The following is a 17,870-nucleotide window of genomic DNA, read 5'->3' on the forward strand; positions in this document are numbered from 1 at the left end:
ACGCTTCTTTACAGAAGGGGTTGTTAAGCATTGGAATGATGCTTAACCAGGGAGGTGGTTGAGTCACCATCGCTGATGTGTTTAAAAACCATTTGGATGTAGTGCTCAGGGCCACGACTGAGCAGAGTGCTGTTAGTTAGGGTAGGAGGGTTGGGCTGTGGTTGGACTTGATCTTTAAGGCCTTTTCCAACCTGAGCAGTTCTACTATTACATAGAATCATCTTTTATTTGTCAGCACTGGCTTCAGTGTGCATTACAAGGGGGTGTATTTGACAACTGGTATATTATTAATGCTCACAATGCACCGTGGTAGATATGCAACTGCCTCAGCCCACAAGGAGTCTGCACAGTTAGGACAGTACACAAACAAACGTGTAAAGCAAAGCAGCCTCTCACCTGCAAGCTTTTCTGTGATGTCTTGTTTGGCTTTTCCATTCAGAAATTGGACTTTCGTGCAGAATGGCTGCAGAAGCAAATAGCTGTCTAAATGTAAAGAACAAAACACGTTAAGAATGGTAAACAAAATTACTGGAAATAAACACAATAGAAAAAAAAAACAGTAACTAAGAATCCTGCTTATGATGCTTTAAGTCCAAGAATAATGGTAATTTATTAAAAGGAATATAACCATAAAAGGATAATCTTAACAAGCCCTAATTCAGAGGGTCTGGTAAGATGTAGCATTTTCCTTTACTGAAAATAGTAACTTTCTGCTCCAAAGCCAAAACAGTTGAGGAATGCAAACAACTGTGCCATGTACGAATCCCCAAGGCTGGTTCTTTGACCTGCTTAAGAGCTTCAGTATTCTGACACGCTGCTGGGTGATGACAGACTTGCCACGCAAACATAACAAACCCACCTCCACTGTTAGGACAAGTCAAGCTATCTGTATTTCTGTATGGAAATAACTACAATGACTTGCATGCTTTAAAATGCGTGAGAATAAAAGCAGGGATGCATTGAACAACACAATGACTGGAAATGACTGGAAAGAGCAACTCTTGACCTTTAAACCATAATGCAATTAAAACTCCTCAAAAAGAAGAGAAAGCAGATTACCTAAGTGTTGACACAGAGCCTGAATAACATCTGTTGCAGCTGCGTAGATCCCTGGATTTTTGGAGTTGAGGTTGTTATCTACCATTGCAGGAACCAACATGTTGATAACTGGTGATAAATTGTCTTTCAGCAACGGAATCATCTTGTGCATCGTCTCCAAAGCAACCTGATTTACTTTGCTGTTTGAGTCATGTAAGCGAGACTTGAAAGCATCGAAGATCTGAAAGGTATCCAAACAGCATCCATCAAAACCAATCAGTACCTTGGGGATGTTACGTTACCTGCTTTTTGTTACACTTTTGTTGTTCACCACAGCAAAAGATGGCTGTGATACGCAGATACTTGGGATTATTTTTGGAGCAAGTAAAGCAACACTCACTGTTTATTTTCATACTGTGGGTGCCCCAGCGGTACCCAACCCACTTGATCTGAATTTCAGGCCTTGCTCTACAACGTACTACAACGTACCAGCCATCTGGATCTTTCAGCACGACTGCCATTTTTGCAAGCAATTATTTTTAATGAGACACAGCTCTACTCGGCAAAAAGAACAGCCAGCAGTATCTCTGAAATGTGTTTAATTTCTGTCACCTATAGCACACAGTGACACGGCTATCTTAACAACTAATAACTCTTACTATTATAACCCCTATGCGTTACTACAAGATATTCAATAACACACTAAAATATGTTTGGGGTTTTTTGCCTTTCAGAGGCGTTAGGAAAAGGAATCCTTCACAGTTAAGCTCTGTCCAAACCTCTTACAGTTTGTTCACACTGTTTCTATCCTGTAGCTCCTGGATCAAGCCCATCATTCTAAATTTCACCTCTTTACAAAACCAATTGGATCTTAAGGATTTAAAAACATTCCTAGTTAAGATGCCATGAATTTTCACAGCAGTATTTTATTGATTTATGGCACAGGTGTCGCATTGTTAAAGGTCAGTCTCATTTTCATTCTATCAACTCACCGGTCACAACTGTTGGACATCACCACATCTTTCTCTCCCTCCCTCCTGGGAAGGACACTTACCCTGAGCTGTTATATTACAGTGAAGACCCTTCCCCACTTTCTCCAACATAAACAAAGCCAATGAAACTTGCAACTACCTGCAACCATGTCTCACGCCTTGATTTATCCTTCCTGCTCTGCCTATAACCTGTTCCTATTTGGTACCTTCTCAGCAGCAGCAGCAAAGACTGCGCACAGTATTCCAGAAACCCTTCTCTTACTGCTGCCCAGGTAGAAGCTTCCAACTTCCTCCTCCCACTTGTTGCCTTTCCTACCCTTGCAGCTTACATCTCTCCTCTTTAGGCTCACCTGAGCCAACCTTCAGAGCTTTCCTGTTAATCAGACATTCTTATCAAAAGAAGAAATCATGATTTTTAGCAGTCAAATGTGTGATGGAATTTTAAAAGCTTTGAATTCAAAAGCTGTCACACACTCACCTTCACAATGTTCACAATAACAACGTCCTGGTTGTTCTCTGTATCTGATAACAGTTGTTTAATTCCATTTATTCGATCACGGAAGTCTTTTGCATTCAATAAACCTACAATGTCTTTAACATATTCTTCACTTTCCAGGGAATTACGAGGAGCTGGTTTTCTGCTGACTTCACGTGCTTCTGTAGCCTCCCTGTGGAAAAGGAAGAACTTTTAGTCAGCAAATAAATCAGCAAACTGAAACGAGTCTTTAGTCTTAAACGTTCCCTTTCTGCGTAAGGGCAAATACAGAAGCAAAAAGCAAATCTTATAGAGCCTGGAATTAATTATTCTGAATAGCAGATGGTGCCTGAAAGACACCCTCAACCCGAAGGCAGTCTCAGACCCTATGAACTCTATATTCTCTGATACAGACGTTCTGACCTAGTTTGAGTCTCTTGTGCTTTTTTTTCCCCCCTTCTTTTCAGATCAACAGCAGACCTATTAGAAGCCAAAAGCAAAAACAGGAAAATGGAGACAATATGGTGTAAAATCTTCAGCATCCCCAGTTAGAATTTAACTGAATGTCCAAAGGCACAGACAGGCAGTTCTTACTGAAGCAACTACTACCAGGCACGGTGCTTGTTCAGAGCTTGGATGGCAGCGTACTGAAATGATGGACCTACCATGAACTCCAAGTGCTTTTTTACACTGTGTGCATTTTCACAGGCAGGCAATAAACAATGTCAAAATGCAGAAAGCCATGTTCATATTAGCAGGTATCCTACTGGAAAGAACTTACCTGGGACATGTCTAGTTTTCTCGTTTTCCTCTTGTTTGTTTAACCCCATTGTGAACCTTTCTGTGCTCCCTTCTCATCATGCTATTATTCTCCTGGAGATCAGTTACTAACAGGATAAACTACTCAGGACGATCCTTACCTGTCAGTGATGTTGAAAGCATCTCTGGAAGTAGACGATGACCTCGAATGTCCAACACTGCCAGTATGAGAACGTCTCCCTTTTGCTGAGGGTGTGTCTAAGGGCATCTCTCCCAAACCCTGCACAAAAATGAAACTACTTATTAAGCTGGTTGGTACATCCTGCAGCACCAGAGACTCTTTAGAGGCAAGTCTTACAGCCATGCAAAGCACAGCAGCAAAGTACAGTCTGTCCAGTGTATCTGCAAGGATTAAAGGCATGGACAGGTCAGGTAACAATCGCTGGATTAATCTGATTACTTGTCTTCATCTGAATACAGTCCTCCCATTCGCTATAGATCCGATGTCTATAACTAAAAACTACTACTAAAGTTTGTGTTTCTCACCTGTTACACAAGTGTTTCTACATACCTTTTGCTGTAGATTGTTAACAAATTCCTTAATGTAAGGCAAATCCTTGGCTGGCACATACTTCTCAAGTGTTTTATCAAAATCAGGATGAGTCATCATGCAGAAAAGCATCTTTCGACCATAATACCTGCAGGGAAAAGACCACGACATACACATCTGTGAGCACCCATCTGTATGTTTAGACAAACGTAACTTCAAAACAGAGAAGTGCAAAAAGATTGCTGTCTGTCTGCATGTGTAACCAGGCACCTTTCCACCCTCCTTCAGAGAAACTCCGGCCAGCAATCATTACCTGACCAACAACTGAGCAAATGAAAGACTGAGAACAGTCTTCCATTTCAGTGTTCAAGTACTGGCTGTATTTACAGAGGGTGGCCCGGCTCTGCTGGTCAGACAGTGTGCATCCTAGAGCTCACATTCCCAGCATGGCCTGGGGAGGGCACATGGCAGAAGAGCAAGGCCATTGACTCCCCCTCCTTCCTGCTGCTACGTGGGCACAGCTGCAGGAGGCATTCAGGTAATTCCATCACACATTATCTTAACAGCCATCTACCGCAGCAGAGGCCCCTACACAGAGCAATGCAGACATTTCAGCCACCTCTAGTATGCTTTGCTTAATTACCGACTTCACTAACCTTGTTTGCTGTGAACTATCCAGTGCAAACCTGGCAATTGCAGGTAAAGTCCTGTCAGTGACACCTTTGGTTCCAGACAGCACCCACTCCGGTCCCACACGTTCTATAACATCTGCCATGTGCTGGGCTGTGCATCTTCTCACCGCTGTGTGCAGATGGCTAAAGAGAAGACGACTGCTTAGTAAGAGCTCATCGCAGCAGCTCACTAACAGAACTTATATACCCTAGCAAACATGGCATACGACTACACTCTATTATTCTTTAGCACAACCTACTGCTGTTATGCAGGTACCTATTCCGGCTTTACAGAAAGGCAGAGCCTGGCAGCTTTATTTAAAAGGATAGTTCATTGGGAGAAGTATCATCAAGCAGCATTTCAGTCACTCAGAATCCCAAGCTACATGAATGTAGAAGGGAAAAAGATGACGTCCTTTTTGTTAAGGACGGCTGCAGCCCCTGATCCTCCCGCAGGGCAGAACCCAGCACTCTCTAGATGACTAAGGACGGTCATTTTCTCCCGTGAGAATTTATTTTCAGGTATTCCTACAAATGTTAGTGAGATATTTTAGCAGACCCACAACTACATGCTCCTCCCATCAACTTCATGTGAAACAAGTCCCCACATTCAGTCAGAAATCCCCTATCATTTCTATTGGTTTGAAATTAAATAAAGCACTATTCTACTGATTTCTACAAGCCTTGCAGAAGCCTGTTTTCTGTAAGACAGAGGACTTCACATCCTTATGCTGGTAAAAGCCAGAGAAAACTTGAATTAGTGTTGAAACTTGTGCAGCAAACTCATCCTGTGCACAAATCCTGCAGTACCCGCTGACCCCACATGCTCACAGCTCCACAGGTTTGGAGCCTTCCAGCCTTATTTTCATCACTGAGTTCTGAGGACAGTTTTAATGCACAGTAATGAGGTGTTGCTATGGCCTGTTGTTCCAAAGCAATGCCAGGTTTAAAGGAAGGAGCTGAAGAGAAGAAAGGACTTGCTATCCACACTACTGGCTTCCCCAGCTTCTCAGCCTGATGCAGCCATCCCAGATCCTTCCTGAATGTCTGCTCCTGTTTCAGAAGGATTTTGTGCCATAAATGTCACGGCCTCATTGGAGGTGAAGGTACCCATAGATTACACTGCACAAAGCACCTTCAGCTGGGACAGTGACAGCTCATGGGCTCTGTTAAAACTGAACATGATGCAGCCCAGGCCATGAGATCTATGCAGTAACGTGGCAGCCAGCATGCTGAGTTCTGTGCTGACACTGCTATGGGCTGAGCTGCTCCCAGGCAATGCTACTTCATACTAGAGTTCAGTACCTGCTGTTGTGTCTGTACAGGAGCCCAGGAGCTCATGAGAAGGGAAACAGACACAGCCTAACTCCTACTGTATGTGCTGGTGGGAAAACAACAGCTATGAGGCTTAAAGACTCCGCTAAGTAAAACCAAGCCTCTGTCCCTCACAATTGCCTGCTGCTCATACAGAACAGCAGGAAACTGTGTCCTACGCACATCAGATCCTGCAGGTCAGTAATATTCACACACACAAGAAACATGGTTTTAAAATTTCTTGTTCTGGAAGCATGACTGTGAATCAGGGATCTGCTCAGCAAGGTGAGCTTGCAGCAGTTATCCCATGTCTTAGAGCAGTATCTCATAAAAGCAAACAAATGTTTCTCATTGCTCTTGATGGTAAAGCCAGAACCAATTCTGTAGGGGTGAAGGCTCAGCACATAGGCCTACTCAGGGCTGCAAGTGTAATACGTGTGATCACAGCAGGCTTGAAGCGGGGTTAGCAGAAAAATGGGTATGTTTTGAAAAGGTCTTATGAATCCTACACAAAATCAGAGCTGTTAACCTGAATGGTGACGTGGTGAATACAACAAATGTATGGCATGGATTCAGAAAATACACCATTTCTGTGATCATGACGTTGTGTCAAACAGTTCTTCCATTTTGCAGCGAAGATGCAGCCTGTTTTCCCTCCAAATTTCCCCATGGGAAGGCAGTTACCACACTGACTGAACAGAGCACAGAGCTGATAACTGCAGATGTGCCACACAGGCTTTGGTGCCAACGTGGTCAGAGTTTCCTGAAGCCAGGATTAGAGAATGTGAAACTCACAGTGCTACATTGGGGCTACACCTGGGATGTGCCATGCACTAAATGCAAACTGTGCTCCTTACTCAGAGCTCAAGTAATTCGGATGCCTTAAATGTCTGAAAGTGTCCCTGAGTTCACAGGCTGAAGGCTCAGATCCTTGTAGATCCCATGAGGATCTGTGTGTGTGTTTGAATTTACCACTGAGCACTGAGCTCAGATTCAGCCTGTTATGGTTGGCAGCACTGCTCAGCCAAGGACATCTGAAGAAGTGATGGAGTACTGAAGTGAGTAAAAACTGGACCATATTACATGGCTCCTGAGTTAAAGCAATGCACAATGACTGCCCGCTGCTGCTCTTCAGTTCTCCCAAATGACTACATGCAGACACATCTCTTACATAATCTAAATGCTAAGGCAGATATTTGCCTTTCAGTTTGAAGTTCAAATAATTGAAGTACGGTTCTCATTGGCTTTCAGCAGACAGAATCTGTATGTTCCAAAGCAACCAGCTTCCCCAGAAACAAAGTAAGAAACAAAGTATTCTGAATCAAAACTAACTGTTACGGATTCTAGCTATGCAGCAAACCTACGGACTGATTTATAATGGGGCTTCTGGAATATTCAGTGGAAAGGATAGGTTACAAGGAATTCATATCTAAGCGATGATGTAGAAGCAGATTAAATACAAGCAGGTATAAAACTAACATACTGAAACACCTAATGGCTCTGTTAGGTCTTGGTAGTGCAGGAAATGAGGATATAAAAGAACAGAACAGCATACTTAACAGGTAGGGTGAGAGACAAGAATGTGACTTCTGCTACAGATTGGAGTGAGCTACAGATCAGACCACAAACCACGGAACCAGAAATGGAAGCTTGTCATATCTGAGGGAGTCAAGAAAATAAAGGCCGTCACCACTGTAAAGGAAATTAAAGGCAGACACAGAAAGACTATTAAGCAGCAACATACAGAGAACAACATGAAATCAGCCAGGATGATCGCAGCCAGAGAACTGGACGTTGGCGTCATTTTTCTAAAGAGAAAGCAGTGCTGAAGAACTGAAAAAGACGGGCATTTCGCTGCAGAATGAATGGCAATGAGAACTGCTTTGTGAGCTGCTTCAGGCAAAGCAAACCAGCAGTTTCCTAAGAACATTCTATTAACGTTGAATAAAATTACTGAAATCTTGCAAAACCACCAGAAACCGCCAGGCTCCAAAGTCAGCTGCCCGCTTCTTATGTAACGCAGCAAAAGGAAGGGGGTTACATTGTACATTTATGCCAATGAAGGCGCCCTGGGCAGGAGCTTTGCACAGCTGACTTCTTGTATTTCCCATTTTCTGCCTGCTATATTGCGATATTTCTCTAATGATTATATTTGATATACTTAATCTATTGGTAAGTTAGTTCTTTATAAAGTCTTTGTAAGAATTACCTTTGCCCTCCATTTATAAGAGAACAAAGTGCACGTGCTGGAGTCACATTATTAACCATAGCCTTCAGTGCTTTGTCTACCTCTTCCCTTATAAATGTGTTGGATTCCCCAGCTTTGTGCAAAAGGACTTTTACTGTATTATCTACTTCTTGATCCATGCTCTTTCTCAGGTAGGTGAACAAATCCCCTAAACAGACCACAGCAGCTCGAGAAACACCTGAGCGTAAATTCTTGACCTGCACACAGGAAAAACCCAAACAAACAATGAATAATGTTTATAAAAGAAATGTAAAATAAGAAAAGCTTCACGTTTCCCTTTCTAAGCAACTTCAAAAGCAACTGAGAAATAACATTTCTAACTCGATTCACAACGTGTGAGAATTAAAACACATGCACTCAAAAATGTTATCAAGTTACGCTGTAAATCTTTTCAGCCTTTTAGCAAATGAAATAAACTGTTGGTATCTAATGCATGAGCTGCTCTGCTGAACTATAAACTCATCCTTGTGAGCCAGAGGAAAACGAATCATAGCTGAACATCGCATTTCACTCCAGCGTATCTCACAGCTATAAAATACACGTATTTATATACACACATAGTCAGTGAAATATTCTGCTATTAAAATTTAACCTCTTGAGCCACAGCCAAACTCGTTTCATGGAGCTTCCCAGTCAGAACAGCTGTGTGGTACGCAGACAGGCACCGAATGAAGTTCAGACCTTCAATCTTCTTCTCCCTGTGCCAAGAGAACATTTAAATTCAAAACCCTCACAAACGTCTCACAAAAGAAATGAAAGCAGAATGACGGAGACCAAATAGCAAACAAGTTACACTGCAGAATAAAGCAGGGATGCGTAACATGGAAAATTCTTTTGAGGTAAGTTGTCCCTTTAATGTGGCAGCAGGGCTACTTTAACGTACTCATCTCTTTGAGTCCTGCCCGCTGCTCACAGTGGTGGCAATTAGAGGAGTACTTTCCCCATAGAATAAAACAGAGGAACAGCACTGTAGCCCCATTGTGCCAGTCAGATAATCGGTGAAGCTCCATATTTCACAGGAAATGACAAGAAGGGATTCTAAACATTTCTGAAAGCCTGAATATGAGGCCCTCGCTTACAGCATTTGAGTTAGAGTAATTCATCTCATAGAATCCTTGAAGTTGGAAGAGCCCTTCAAAGGCCACCCAGACCAGCTGCCCTGCAATGAGCAGGACAGCACAGCTCCACCTGGAGTTAACAGCAGCTTAATTCCGATTTGAATTAATAAAATAAAATTCTTCTCACCTATCACTTGTAATCTTTTCTTGCATTTGATGTTGTCATCACCTGGCAGTGCTTTTAAAGGCAAGTTATCAAAAAGAAAGCCTTACACAGTGCAGCGGGTTGTGGATAAGGAGTCTGCACATACCAGTCGTCATCAGCCAGGAGTGCCAGAGCTTCTGTCAGGGCTGCCTCTGGTTTTGCAAAGGGCTCTAGTTCTGATGGATCCATTACTTCAGGGCTGTGTGTGACCGACGGGGTCCGGTCCTTATAGCGCCCTCGAAGCCCAAGAGGAATTTCATCTGCAAAGTCAGGAGGCCATCAAACACACTGAGCAACAGCAAGGAAACAGTTCATCCATGGGAAGAAAACACACCTCGAGCTTTTTGTATTTAGATTGCTGCCACAAAGGGACCAGATTTTCAAAGAGTTTTCCCAGTCACAACATCCATCGTTCAGGAGATGTGAATCAGTTATTTTGTACATAACCATCAGTTCAAAAAGTCCCAAACACAAATGTAGCACCTTTCAGGTAAAAGCCGATGCACAACGTGCCAAGACCAACAGGGCAAAACTTAGAGTCACCTGAGAACCTCTAGAGCTCTGACTGCCACCAACAGGAGCCTGTTTGATGAGGCTTCTGCTGTGTATTTTGAAGGCATCGCAGTGACAAGATGCTCCCAGACATGTTTTTCTGGGAAGGGGTTGCAAGAGTCCATTAGCTGATAATACCTTGCATCACTGAAGCTGCTGAGCCAAGAAAAAAACCCTCTCACATTGCAAACACCTTCCTACCAAATTTTAGATGCAAATCATTTCCAAGGACAGTGATGAGCTCTGATCTCCTTCACAATCGTCCCCAGCACAGTAACCTCCCAAAGGATCCCAGGCAATCCATGGCACAAACAAGTCCTACTAAACCAACCGCGCCCTGGAAACGCTCCACTCCACATACCCAAATATTTTATCAGTCCTTATATGTCATTTAATGCAAGAGCTTACCAGAGTCCAGCAGGGCTGAACGTTTTGTCTTCTTCAAACTGGATGTTCTTAGTGAAGGATTCAGGGCAACATTTTCTAACGACTGTGACGAGCTTCTTGATGGTGCCAATATATCCCCATCGACATTTAACTCTACAAAACAAACGTCAAAATGACAACCACAGCAGATCAGCAAAAGGAAAAAACAGCTTCCAATCCTCCTCTGTTTTTGAGATCTTTATTGACTACAGTATTCCAAATGTTTCTGCAAGTGCCCCACTCTGCACTACTCACACTCTAATGCAAATGAGTAAAGAATCACCTGCGGTTTAGCATTCCTTCCAGTGATACCTTCTGTCACACTGAACAGACACCATTTTTAGTAACTATCACAGGATTTTAACTTCCACTTCAGCAGTGTTTAACAGCACATTAGCAGTTTAACACAAAACCAGTGCTCACTGTCAGTTGCTGCGCTCTCAGGTTCATTCAGGTTCAGTCTTTCCGAAGGACTTCTTTCCTTTTCTTCAAGGTCTTTGACTTCCTGATATTCTTTGTGACTTTGTTCTCTTCTTTCCTTTTTCTTCTGCCTCATCTTATCCTGGGCAGATTTTGACATGGTCACTTTTACCTACAGAAAGTAACGAGCCTATTGTGATACAAAATCTGATAGAAAGCACAAAGCTACCCAACAAGCCTAAGGCTTCTAAGGAGAAGTCTGCCATCTCTCTATCAGCCTTGTGCTGCTCCCTAAAATCTAAGTCACCAGAGCACAGTCTGGTGTAACTGCTCATCATTCATCCAGGACAGCAAATACAGCTCAGAGCCTCGCTCCGGCCCCAGCACAGCCTTGAAAATGAGTCTCAAGATCCAATGCTGAACTACCAGCAAACATTAGTGGAGCTCTAAACACTCTACAGTGCTTAAAAAGATCCTCATTCTTTTAATCTAAAATGTCAGAGGATCACACAAACACTTTGTGCAGTTCACTTAATTTGGTACCATCAGTACTGGTAATTGGTGTTGCTTGCAGGAGCCTGTTTGAGGTGCAAACACAAGCTCCCTCCGGACCATGCCAAGAAGATCAAATTTATTTGCTATGTTGCCAGCAATCAACAATGACCCCACGCTGCTGCCTGACTTAAAGTACATGGACACTGCAGTAAGTTGTATTACATAGAAACATAACCCAATCTTTATCTAACAACTGTTAGAGAAATAACACTGAATAATACGGAAGTCCTTATAGGTCTGATGTAACACCCTGCAAACATCAGAAGAAAATGACTGTGCCCTGGTTATCATCTACAAAATAAACAGCCAGTGCAGCATTGCACACACAGCCAACCACACGTTCACAAATGCATCGCTTTGTTAATCCAGCTTTAGTCTCCACCTTACAATGGAACCCCACAAATAACTGCAATGAGAGGATTCGCATTCTGTTACAAGTTACCTGAGCTGTGAGTAATCAAAATCCTGTCCACCACAACATGGGGGTATTCTGCTGTATTCACACATACTAAAACAGGAAGTGAGACAGTATAATAGTCCTAAGATTGTACCTCTTTCTCCTTTCCAACATGGCAGTGGGAAGCACTGCTGTGCTGGATGCTTCTCCTGCAGAATCCCGGCGACGGCTCAGGCTCCTGCACAGACTGGTCATCTCCATTCTCTACACTCGTCACAGTCTGGCTCTGTGTTTGTGCAGGAGGAGGACTTCCAAACACCCCTGGAAGGCACGATGTGTCACACCCTGACCAAAGCAGTTATTCCATTCAGCAGAACTCAGCAAAAAAACAAGGCAAAACAAAATTAATTCCATTAGACAAAAGCATTGTCTGTCATTCCAGCCACAGGTAATTCTACCTCATCCCACCACGCAGGAGGGATGCCCACAGCTGAGGGCAGGCTGGGCTAGAAGCAAAAACCACCTTCATGATCTGCTGCCATTTTCTTGTTAGAACGGAACACCACAAGCAGTAACTGCAGAACCTTCAGGCACAGCTCTATTCATTTAAACTGCAGACTGTTTAAAATCTACAATGTCTTAAGGATCTGTTTCTCCCCCTGCCTCTTTACAAGAGTGTACTTTCCACCACTTCAAAAACACGAGATGTGGGAGCTATGTTAGTTCTCTTAATACCTTTACCAACGATTTCAACCGCATCTTCAGACAGCGCACGGGGTGAAACGGAACCTGGGCTGCTCAGCTGCTGGGAGCTGCACGCCAACACTGCAGCAGAGAACACAAAATCACCCACTGCACACAGGAAGGACGCTCACACCTCAGTACATCTTTTATTCTTCCCAAGTATCACCATACACTGACATTCCAATTTATGACTTTCATGTATCGACCTATTTTCAAGTTACTGACACTCGCAGGCTTTACCAAACATCAGTAACTTCAGATGATGGAAAGCACGTATGAGAAAAGATCATAGAATCAAAGAATCACAAGGTTGGAAAGGAGCTATAAGATCACTTAGTCCAACTGTCCTCCCTTTACCATACCTATAGAAAACCACTAAACCATATCTCCTAGCTCCCTGTCCAGATGCCTCTTGAACACTGGAATCACAGCATGGCCTTGGTTGCAAAGGCCCACAGTGCTCACCCAGCTCCAACCCCCTGCTGTGTGCAGGGTCACCAACCAGCAGCCCAGGCTGCCCAGAGCCACATCCAGCCTCAAAGTGGCTGCTTGCATTAAGAAGAGATTCGAATTCTCTGAAGTGAAATCAAAAAGTAATGGGATTAAGTTCCAGCAAGGGGAATTCAGGTTCAGTGTGAGAAAAAAAACTTCAGTCTAGTTTGGTTGAACACCAAACTGATTTTCAGGAATTCTCCAGGTCCCGCTGTGGAAGTTGGGAGCGTCCTGAGCTCTGACGTGTGAGATGGGCCAAGGCCAGGCAGCAGGGGAAGTAAAAGACTTTCCAGCAGTTGGCTGCACAGGTATTAGGTTGACCTTATCAGTACAGCAGAGAGGCAGCCCTCCACAGGAGGTCCAGCACTGCGCATTCCTACCGAGCAGCCAGCTCAGTAAGCAAGATAAATGTGCTGCTTGTTATGTTACACTGAAGGTTAACTTCTCACAGAAGATCTTTTCATGTAAGGAATGCAAAAATCATTAACCTCAGTACATATCACTGTACGCAATGTTTGCTTTCTAACTTCAGCTGTTACTTGACAAACCTATTTTCTAGTTTATCCTGAAAAAGAGGAAAACAGCTTTATCTAAAACAAGAAGCATTAACCTCAGTTACAGAAAAAAGCCTGTCAGTATTGTGACAAGGATTGATCGACTGGGATGGCAAATTCAGGCCTGTATGATGCCCCCCCAGCCTTAATCACACCACACCTGTAACCTGGGTGGAAAAATGCCCAGCTGCTGAGCTGTGGGGAGCTGCATCACGGAGTCACTGGGCAGAAAGAACAGAAGGATTTCAGGAGCACGGCTCCCACTTGTCTGTTCTCTAAGGAAACATCTTCTAACTGAACCTGAATTGATTAAACATACATAATCATAAGCAATTGATTTCTGCCCATGACAGAAACCCGCAGTTACCTGTATTTCCATCACTGCAATTCAGTCTCCTACCAGGAAATTAGCTGCCTGCAACCTTCTGACCCTTCCTAGTCTCCTCTGCTGGTACCCAATGAATTCACAAGCTATACACTTATGAATTTTGAAGTGGATGTACTCACAGGCAGCATTTCCATTAACACCATTTATCATGACACAGAAAGGAGGAAATCCTTAAGCCTCTCCTTGCTTGCTGTTCCACAGCATAACCTCAACTTGACCACATACTGTCTAGCAATTACCTCGTCTTAAGCGCTCAAAGGACATGAATTAATTGAACAAGCAAGAACACGTAAAATGAAATCAACTGACTCTTCTGTCACGTTGGTGAGGCAGGGAAAACATTCATAAGCACAGTGAAATACCTGGGCTGGAGTTCTGTTCTGCCACATTCACATCTCCGCTCCTCGCTGACGAGATTCTTGCAGGCTGTGCTTTACTTCCCAGCTGTGGAAAGGTGTCCGACCTGTTACAATACAAAAGACATTTTAGAAATACAATTCTGTGCCGGTCAGAGCCAAACTAAATAACACTTCCCAGCAAATGCATCCAGAGATTCCAGTTTGTGCTCCCCAGCGATCCCAGTAGGCAAACATTTCCAGAATACTTCTACAAGAGCTCACGCTGAGTAGAAAATGAAAATGAATTCAGTAGAAATAACTTGGTGAGCAGGTCCATTATGAAGAACAGCATAAAGACGACCCATAAGGGTCAGCCTTACACTGGGAGCATAAATTCAAAAAGCTAAGAATCATTTGGCCTAAAGGACTGATGCTGCTGGTTCCAATCTGGCAAGGAGAGCCAGGGCACAAACCCAGCACCCTGAGGCTATGAGGAATGAGCTGTTTGCAGCTCTGTTTGTAGCAGACAGATGTTCCCCAGGAAAATGCTGTTATCTACAGCACCACCTTGACACCCCTTTTTAAAAACAATGTGTTTGAATACTGAAGATGATTCACCCCAGTGCTCTGCTCTGTTAAGCAGTAAAGAACCAACATGTACCAAACACAAGCACCAAACCACACACAAATGGAAGACTTGCACCCTTCCGAGATATCCCTATGATGAGAATCGTGCTCCCTCTGCTCACGGTGCTTTATTGGTGAATAAGCTGATACTTCTAAAAGCAAATACACAGAGGCAGCCCACAGTCTGGTTGCCCAGCTGCCCTGATTTTAGGGTCAGCCAATGCCCCTTTCTAACACAGGCAAGCTTGCACCTGACCTAACTGCAAGTTCTCTGAACATTCCAAGGCTTTTTAAGCCCTTGGGATATAGTCTGTCATGTCTACAAGTTCAGCCTTCCTGCCAGAAGTCACTTCTTTGTTACCAGCTCAGCATTCCAGAACTCTGCATGCTGTAAAACATTAATTTGTGTGCCACACAAAAATGGATACGGCACATTGTCCAGAATGTGGGCTCCATCAGAAGCGTCCTGGACAAAACCTGACTTGGAAGCACATTGCACGCAGCAGGTTGTAGCCCTGACATTTCGTGTATTCCATCAATATCACATGTTATTTTAAAAGCTGTAATCCAGCACTAACACATACAGAGAGGGTAGGTACACCTAGATGAGTTCAGAGACTTCACTGTTTCAGAATCATTTCAGTCCCCTTTCACATTTAATAACCTTTCTTTTGTATATCTCCTCTTTTCTCTCCTATTCTGCTAAGATAAAAGGTCTCTTCAGAACAGACTTTATCCTGGGCTCCTGAGGCAGAAAAGGAGATTCTGTACTGCAGAATTTGTAAGATTTCACAAAAGACATTTTCATTTCTTTAAAACGGGTTATGAAATGGAAGCAGCTCATGATTTGCAATAATAAGATTCACCCATGTTGTTTTCCTTTCATTGCAAAAACAACCCAACCAATAAACCCCAAAAACATGCCCACATCGACATCCAGGCAAGCAGCCTTTAGCCATCCTCTTAACCCATGCTCCCTCGCACTCATTTGTTTCTGTTACGGTTCACATCACTCCTGCGACAGGTTGAAGTCTTAATAAAACATTTACTGCCACTGCCAATGCTTTACACCAGCTGTGCTGTGTTACTGTGACTGCACCACGGGACTCTTACCAATTAAAAACCAACACAAACTAGAATATCATTAACCAGCAATGGCACAAAGCGATGTTTTTTCAGGTTGGGAAATAATTCCCAGATAAAAATCAAGTTATTAAGCATTGCAGCTTCCTTGAAAAGATGAATCAGAGATTCCAACCCTGTTAATATTTAACTAACACCGGCAGGGATTGTGTGAGACACTCTTGGAGCAGAGTTAACATGTAAGTACTACTCACATTACTCTCCTTCTCTGATGGACCGTGGATACAGGCGAGGTCAGAGACTCGTGGCTGTGAGCTCCACTTTCACTACAGGAGCTTGGGGAGGAAGCATGAGAAGGGGCATCTGCAGACTGACTGAGCTTGAGAGCAGAATCAGGGCTGTCAAGTTCTGAAAAGTTACTGCTTAGCTGTGCCCTCTTCTTAGCTGCGCTGTTTCGTAGAGATCTGAGTGAACTCTGCATCTAAGCAGGATTGGAAAATAAAAGAAGACCATGTTTTAATGACTGCAGAGGAAAAAAGCAAAAGAAATTATGACTGTCAATTCAATAGCAGTTTGGGGCGTGTGGCACTGAATTCTTCCCTTGCCTGTTCAGCACCTCAAAGTACTTTCAGTAATGAATACAGGATGGAAGAAGACTGCAAAGTGTAGCCACAAAGTGCCACTGCTCTTAGAAGCATGGGGACGAAGGGCAGAATTTGAGAGTTGAACAATTTCTATCAATTGTGACAGAATTAAGAACAAATGCATGGGGAAGGACTGCACACAACACAACCGTACAGAATACCAACACTTCTCATGTAATTAGCACTGCTTCAGACAAGGCAGACACAGCTGACCACCTCTGGAAGCAATCTGTCACGGCTCTGTGGCATCTGACTACGTTTGAGGTCAGTGCAGAGCAATTCAGGCTGTTGAGCAGCAGAGGCAGCACCAGGATCCCTCACCAGCAGCAGGCACAGTGTTAGGGACAGGCACAAGCCCCCCCCAAACAGAGCAGAAGCCTGAAGTCAAACATATTGATGCTGTGTGAAACAGATGCAGGTGGCATCACGCTCATCCGGCTTCACACCAGTTTCTCTCATTTACACAATGAAAAAAACAACTGAATTCTGAGAGAGCTGGGAAGTGCTGAGTACCACAGCCAGCCTGCTTCAGTGGACCTGGGAGGCTAAGGAAGCTTAGAGTCCAAAGCACCCTTCATCAATGAAGTTTTGAGTGATCTGGGGCCCTTACTTCTAAATAAAGAAATCATTATTTTAAAGCTGATGTGAAATTCACAGTGAAGCCTCAATACCAAAAGAATTTGCACAAAGGGCTGCTGTTCTGCCTCAGTGCCACAGTAACTGAAAACCTCAGCACTGAGAAGTGAAATTAAGATGCCTGGAAGAAGCACAGTGAGTGTACTCCAGAATCTACATTTACTGCTTTACCTGGCTTCTGCCAGACACCCAATGGTACCTCACTGAAGATCTGCTGCACTGATGACAGTGTCAAACAGTTTGAGTCAGAAACACATATTATTTTCTGGCTTATAATCCATCAATTGGAAAAGCGTGTTGAATCACACATAAACAAACCTCTTCTTGGTCCACCTCCTCGTCATCAACACTCAGCTCTGACAGATCAGCCGCAAGCTTCCTGCTCTCTTCATTCATCCAGGTGTCCTCACACTGCTCGGCTCCCCCCTGTGCCCTGCTGGGCAGTGGGCTGGCAAGGCGCAGGATGGGGGGCACAGGTCTGCTGCTCCCAGCCAGCCCCCGGCGGGACGCGGGGTGTCTCACCAACGTGGGCTTCAGCTGCAGAGGAGAATGCTTCTCCTGCAAGTTCTGCCCTGGATAAGACAGAGCCAGATGTCAGTCCTTTGGAAAGAGCACGGACACAGTGTTGCCCAGAAGGAACCACACACCTCACTGCTATCTGACATGAGAAACCCACCTTTGAAATGAGGTGAGTGTTATTGCTC

The 17,870-nt window shown here is 43.8% G+C and overlaps 1 protein-coding gene across 11 annotated transcripts in view; it reads right to left on the reverse strand.

The window, feature by feature from the left end:
- The window catches only part of TOGARAM1 (TOG array regulator of axonemal microtubules 1), a 30,441-nt gene that overhangs the window by 1,035 nt on the left and 11,536 nt on the right, over positions 1 to 17,870 (reverse strand). For 2 of the 11 annotated variants that reach the window (XM_015865900.3, XM_085547875.1), the window contains 16 exons: positions 17,485 to 17,738; positions 16,141 to 16,367; positions 14,201 to 14,301; positions 12,396 to 12,485; positions 11,815 to 12,005; positions 10,712 to 10,880; positions 10,271 to 10,402; positions 9,417 to 9,570; positions 8,640 to 8,745; positions 8,009 to 8,244; positions 4,471 to 4,629; positions 3,836 to 3,962; positions 3,426 to 3,544; positions 2,509 to 2,698; positions 1,060 to 1,279; positions 397 to 483 (listed from right to left, as the gene is read on the reverse strand). In XM_015865900.3, coding sequence (XP_015721386.2) covers positions 397 to 483; positions 1,060 to 1,279; positions 2,509 to 2,698; positions 3,426 to 3,544; positions 3,836 to 3,962; positions 4,471 to 4,629; positions 8,009 to 8,244; positions 8,640 to 8,745; positions 9,417 to 9,570; positions 10,271 to 10,402; positions 10,712 to 10,880; positions 11,815 to 12,005; positions 12,396 to 12,485; positions 14,201 to 14,301; positions 16,141 to 16,367; positions 17,485 to 17,738 — 2,562 coding nt within the window. Of the gene's footprint in view, positions 1 to 396; positions 484 to 1,059; positions 1,280 to 2,508; positions 2,699 to 3,425; positions 3,545 to 3,835; positions 3,963 to 4,470; positions 4,630 to 7,354; positions 7,459 to 8,008; positions 8,245 to 8,639; positions 8,746 to 9,416; positions 9,571 to 10,270; positions 10,403 to 10,711; positions 10,881 to 11,814; positions 12,037 to 12,395; positions 12,486 to 14,200; positions 14,302 to 16,140; positions 16,368 to 17,484; positions 17,739 to 17,870 lie in introns of those variants that run through there. The other 9 variants (XM_015865903.3, XM_085547876.1, XR_014946208.1 and 6 more) reach the window with 8 other exon arrangements.

Source organism: Coturnix japonica, chromosome 5 (genome assembly GCF_054131305.1).
Source record: "Coturnix japonica strain WE chromosome 5, WE-NBRP24, whole genome shotgun sequence".
NCBI lineage: Eukaryota > Metazoa > Chordata > Aves > Galliformes > Phasianidae > Coturnix > Coturnix japonica.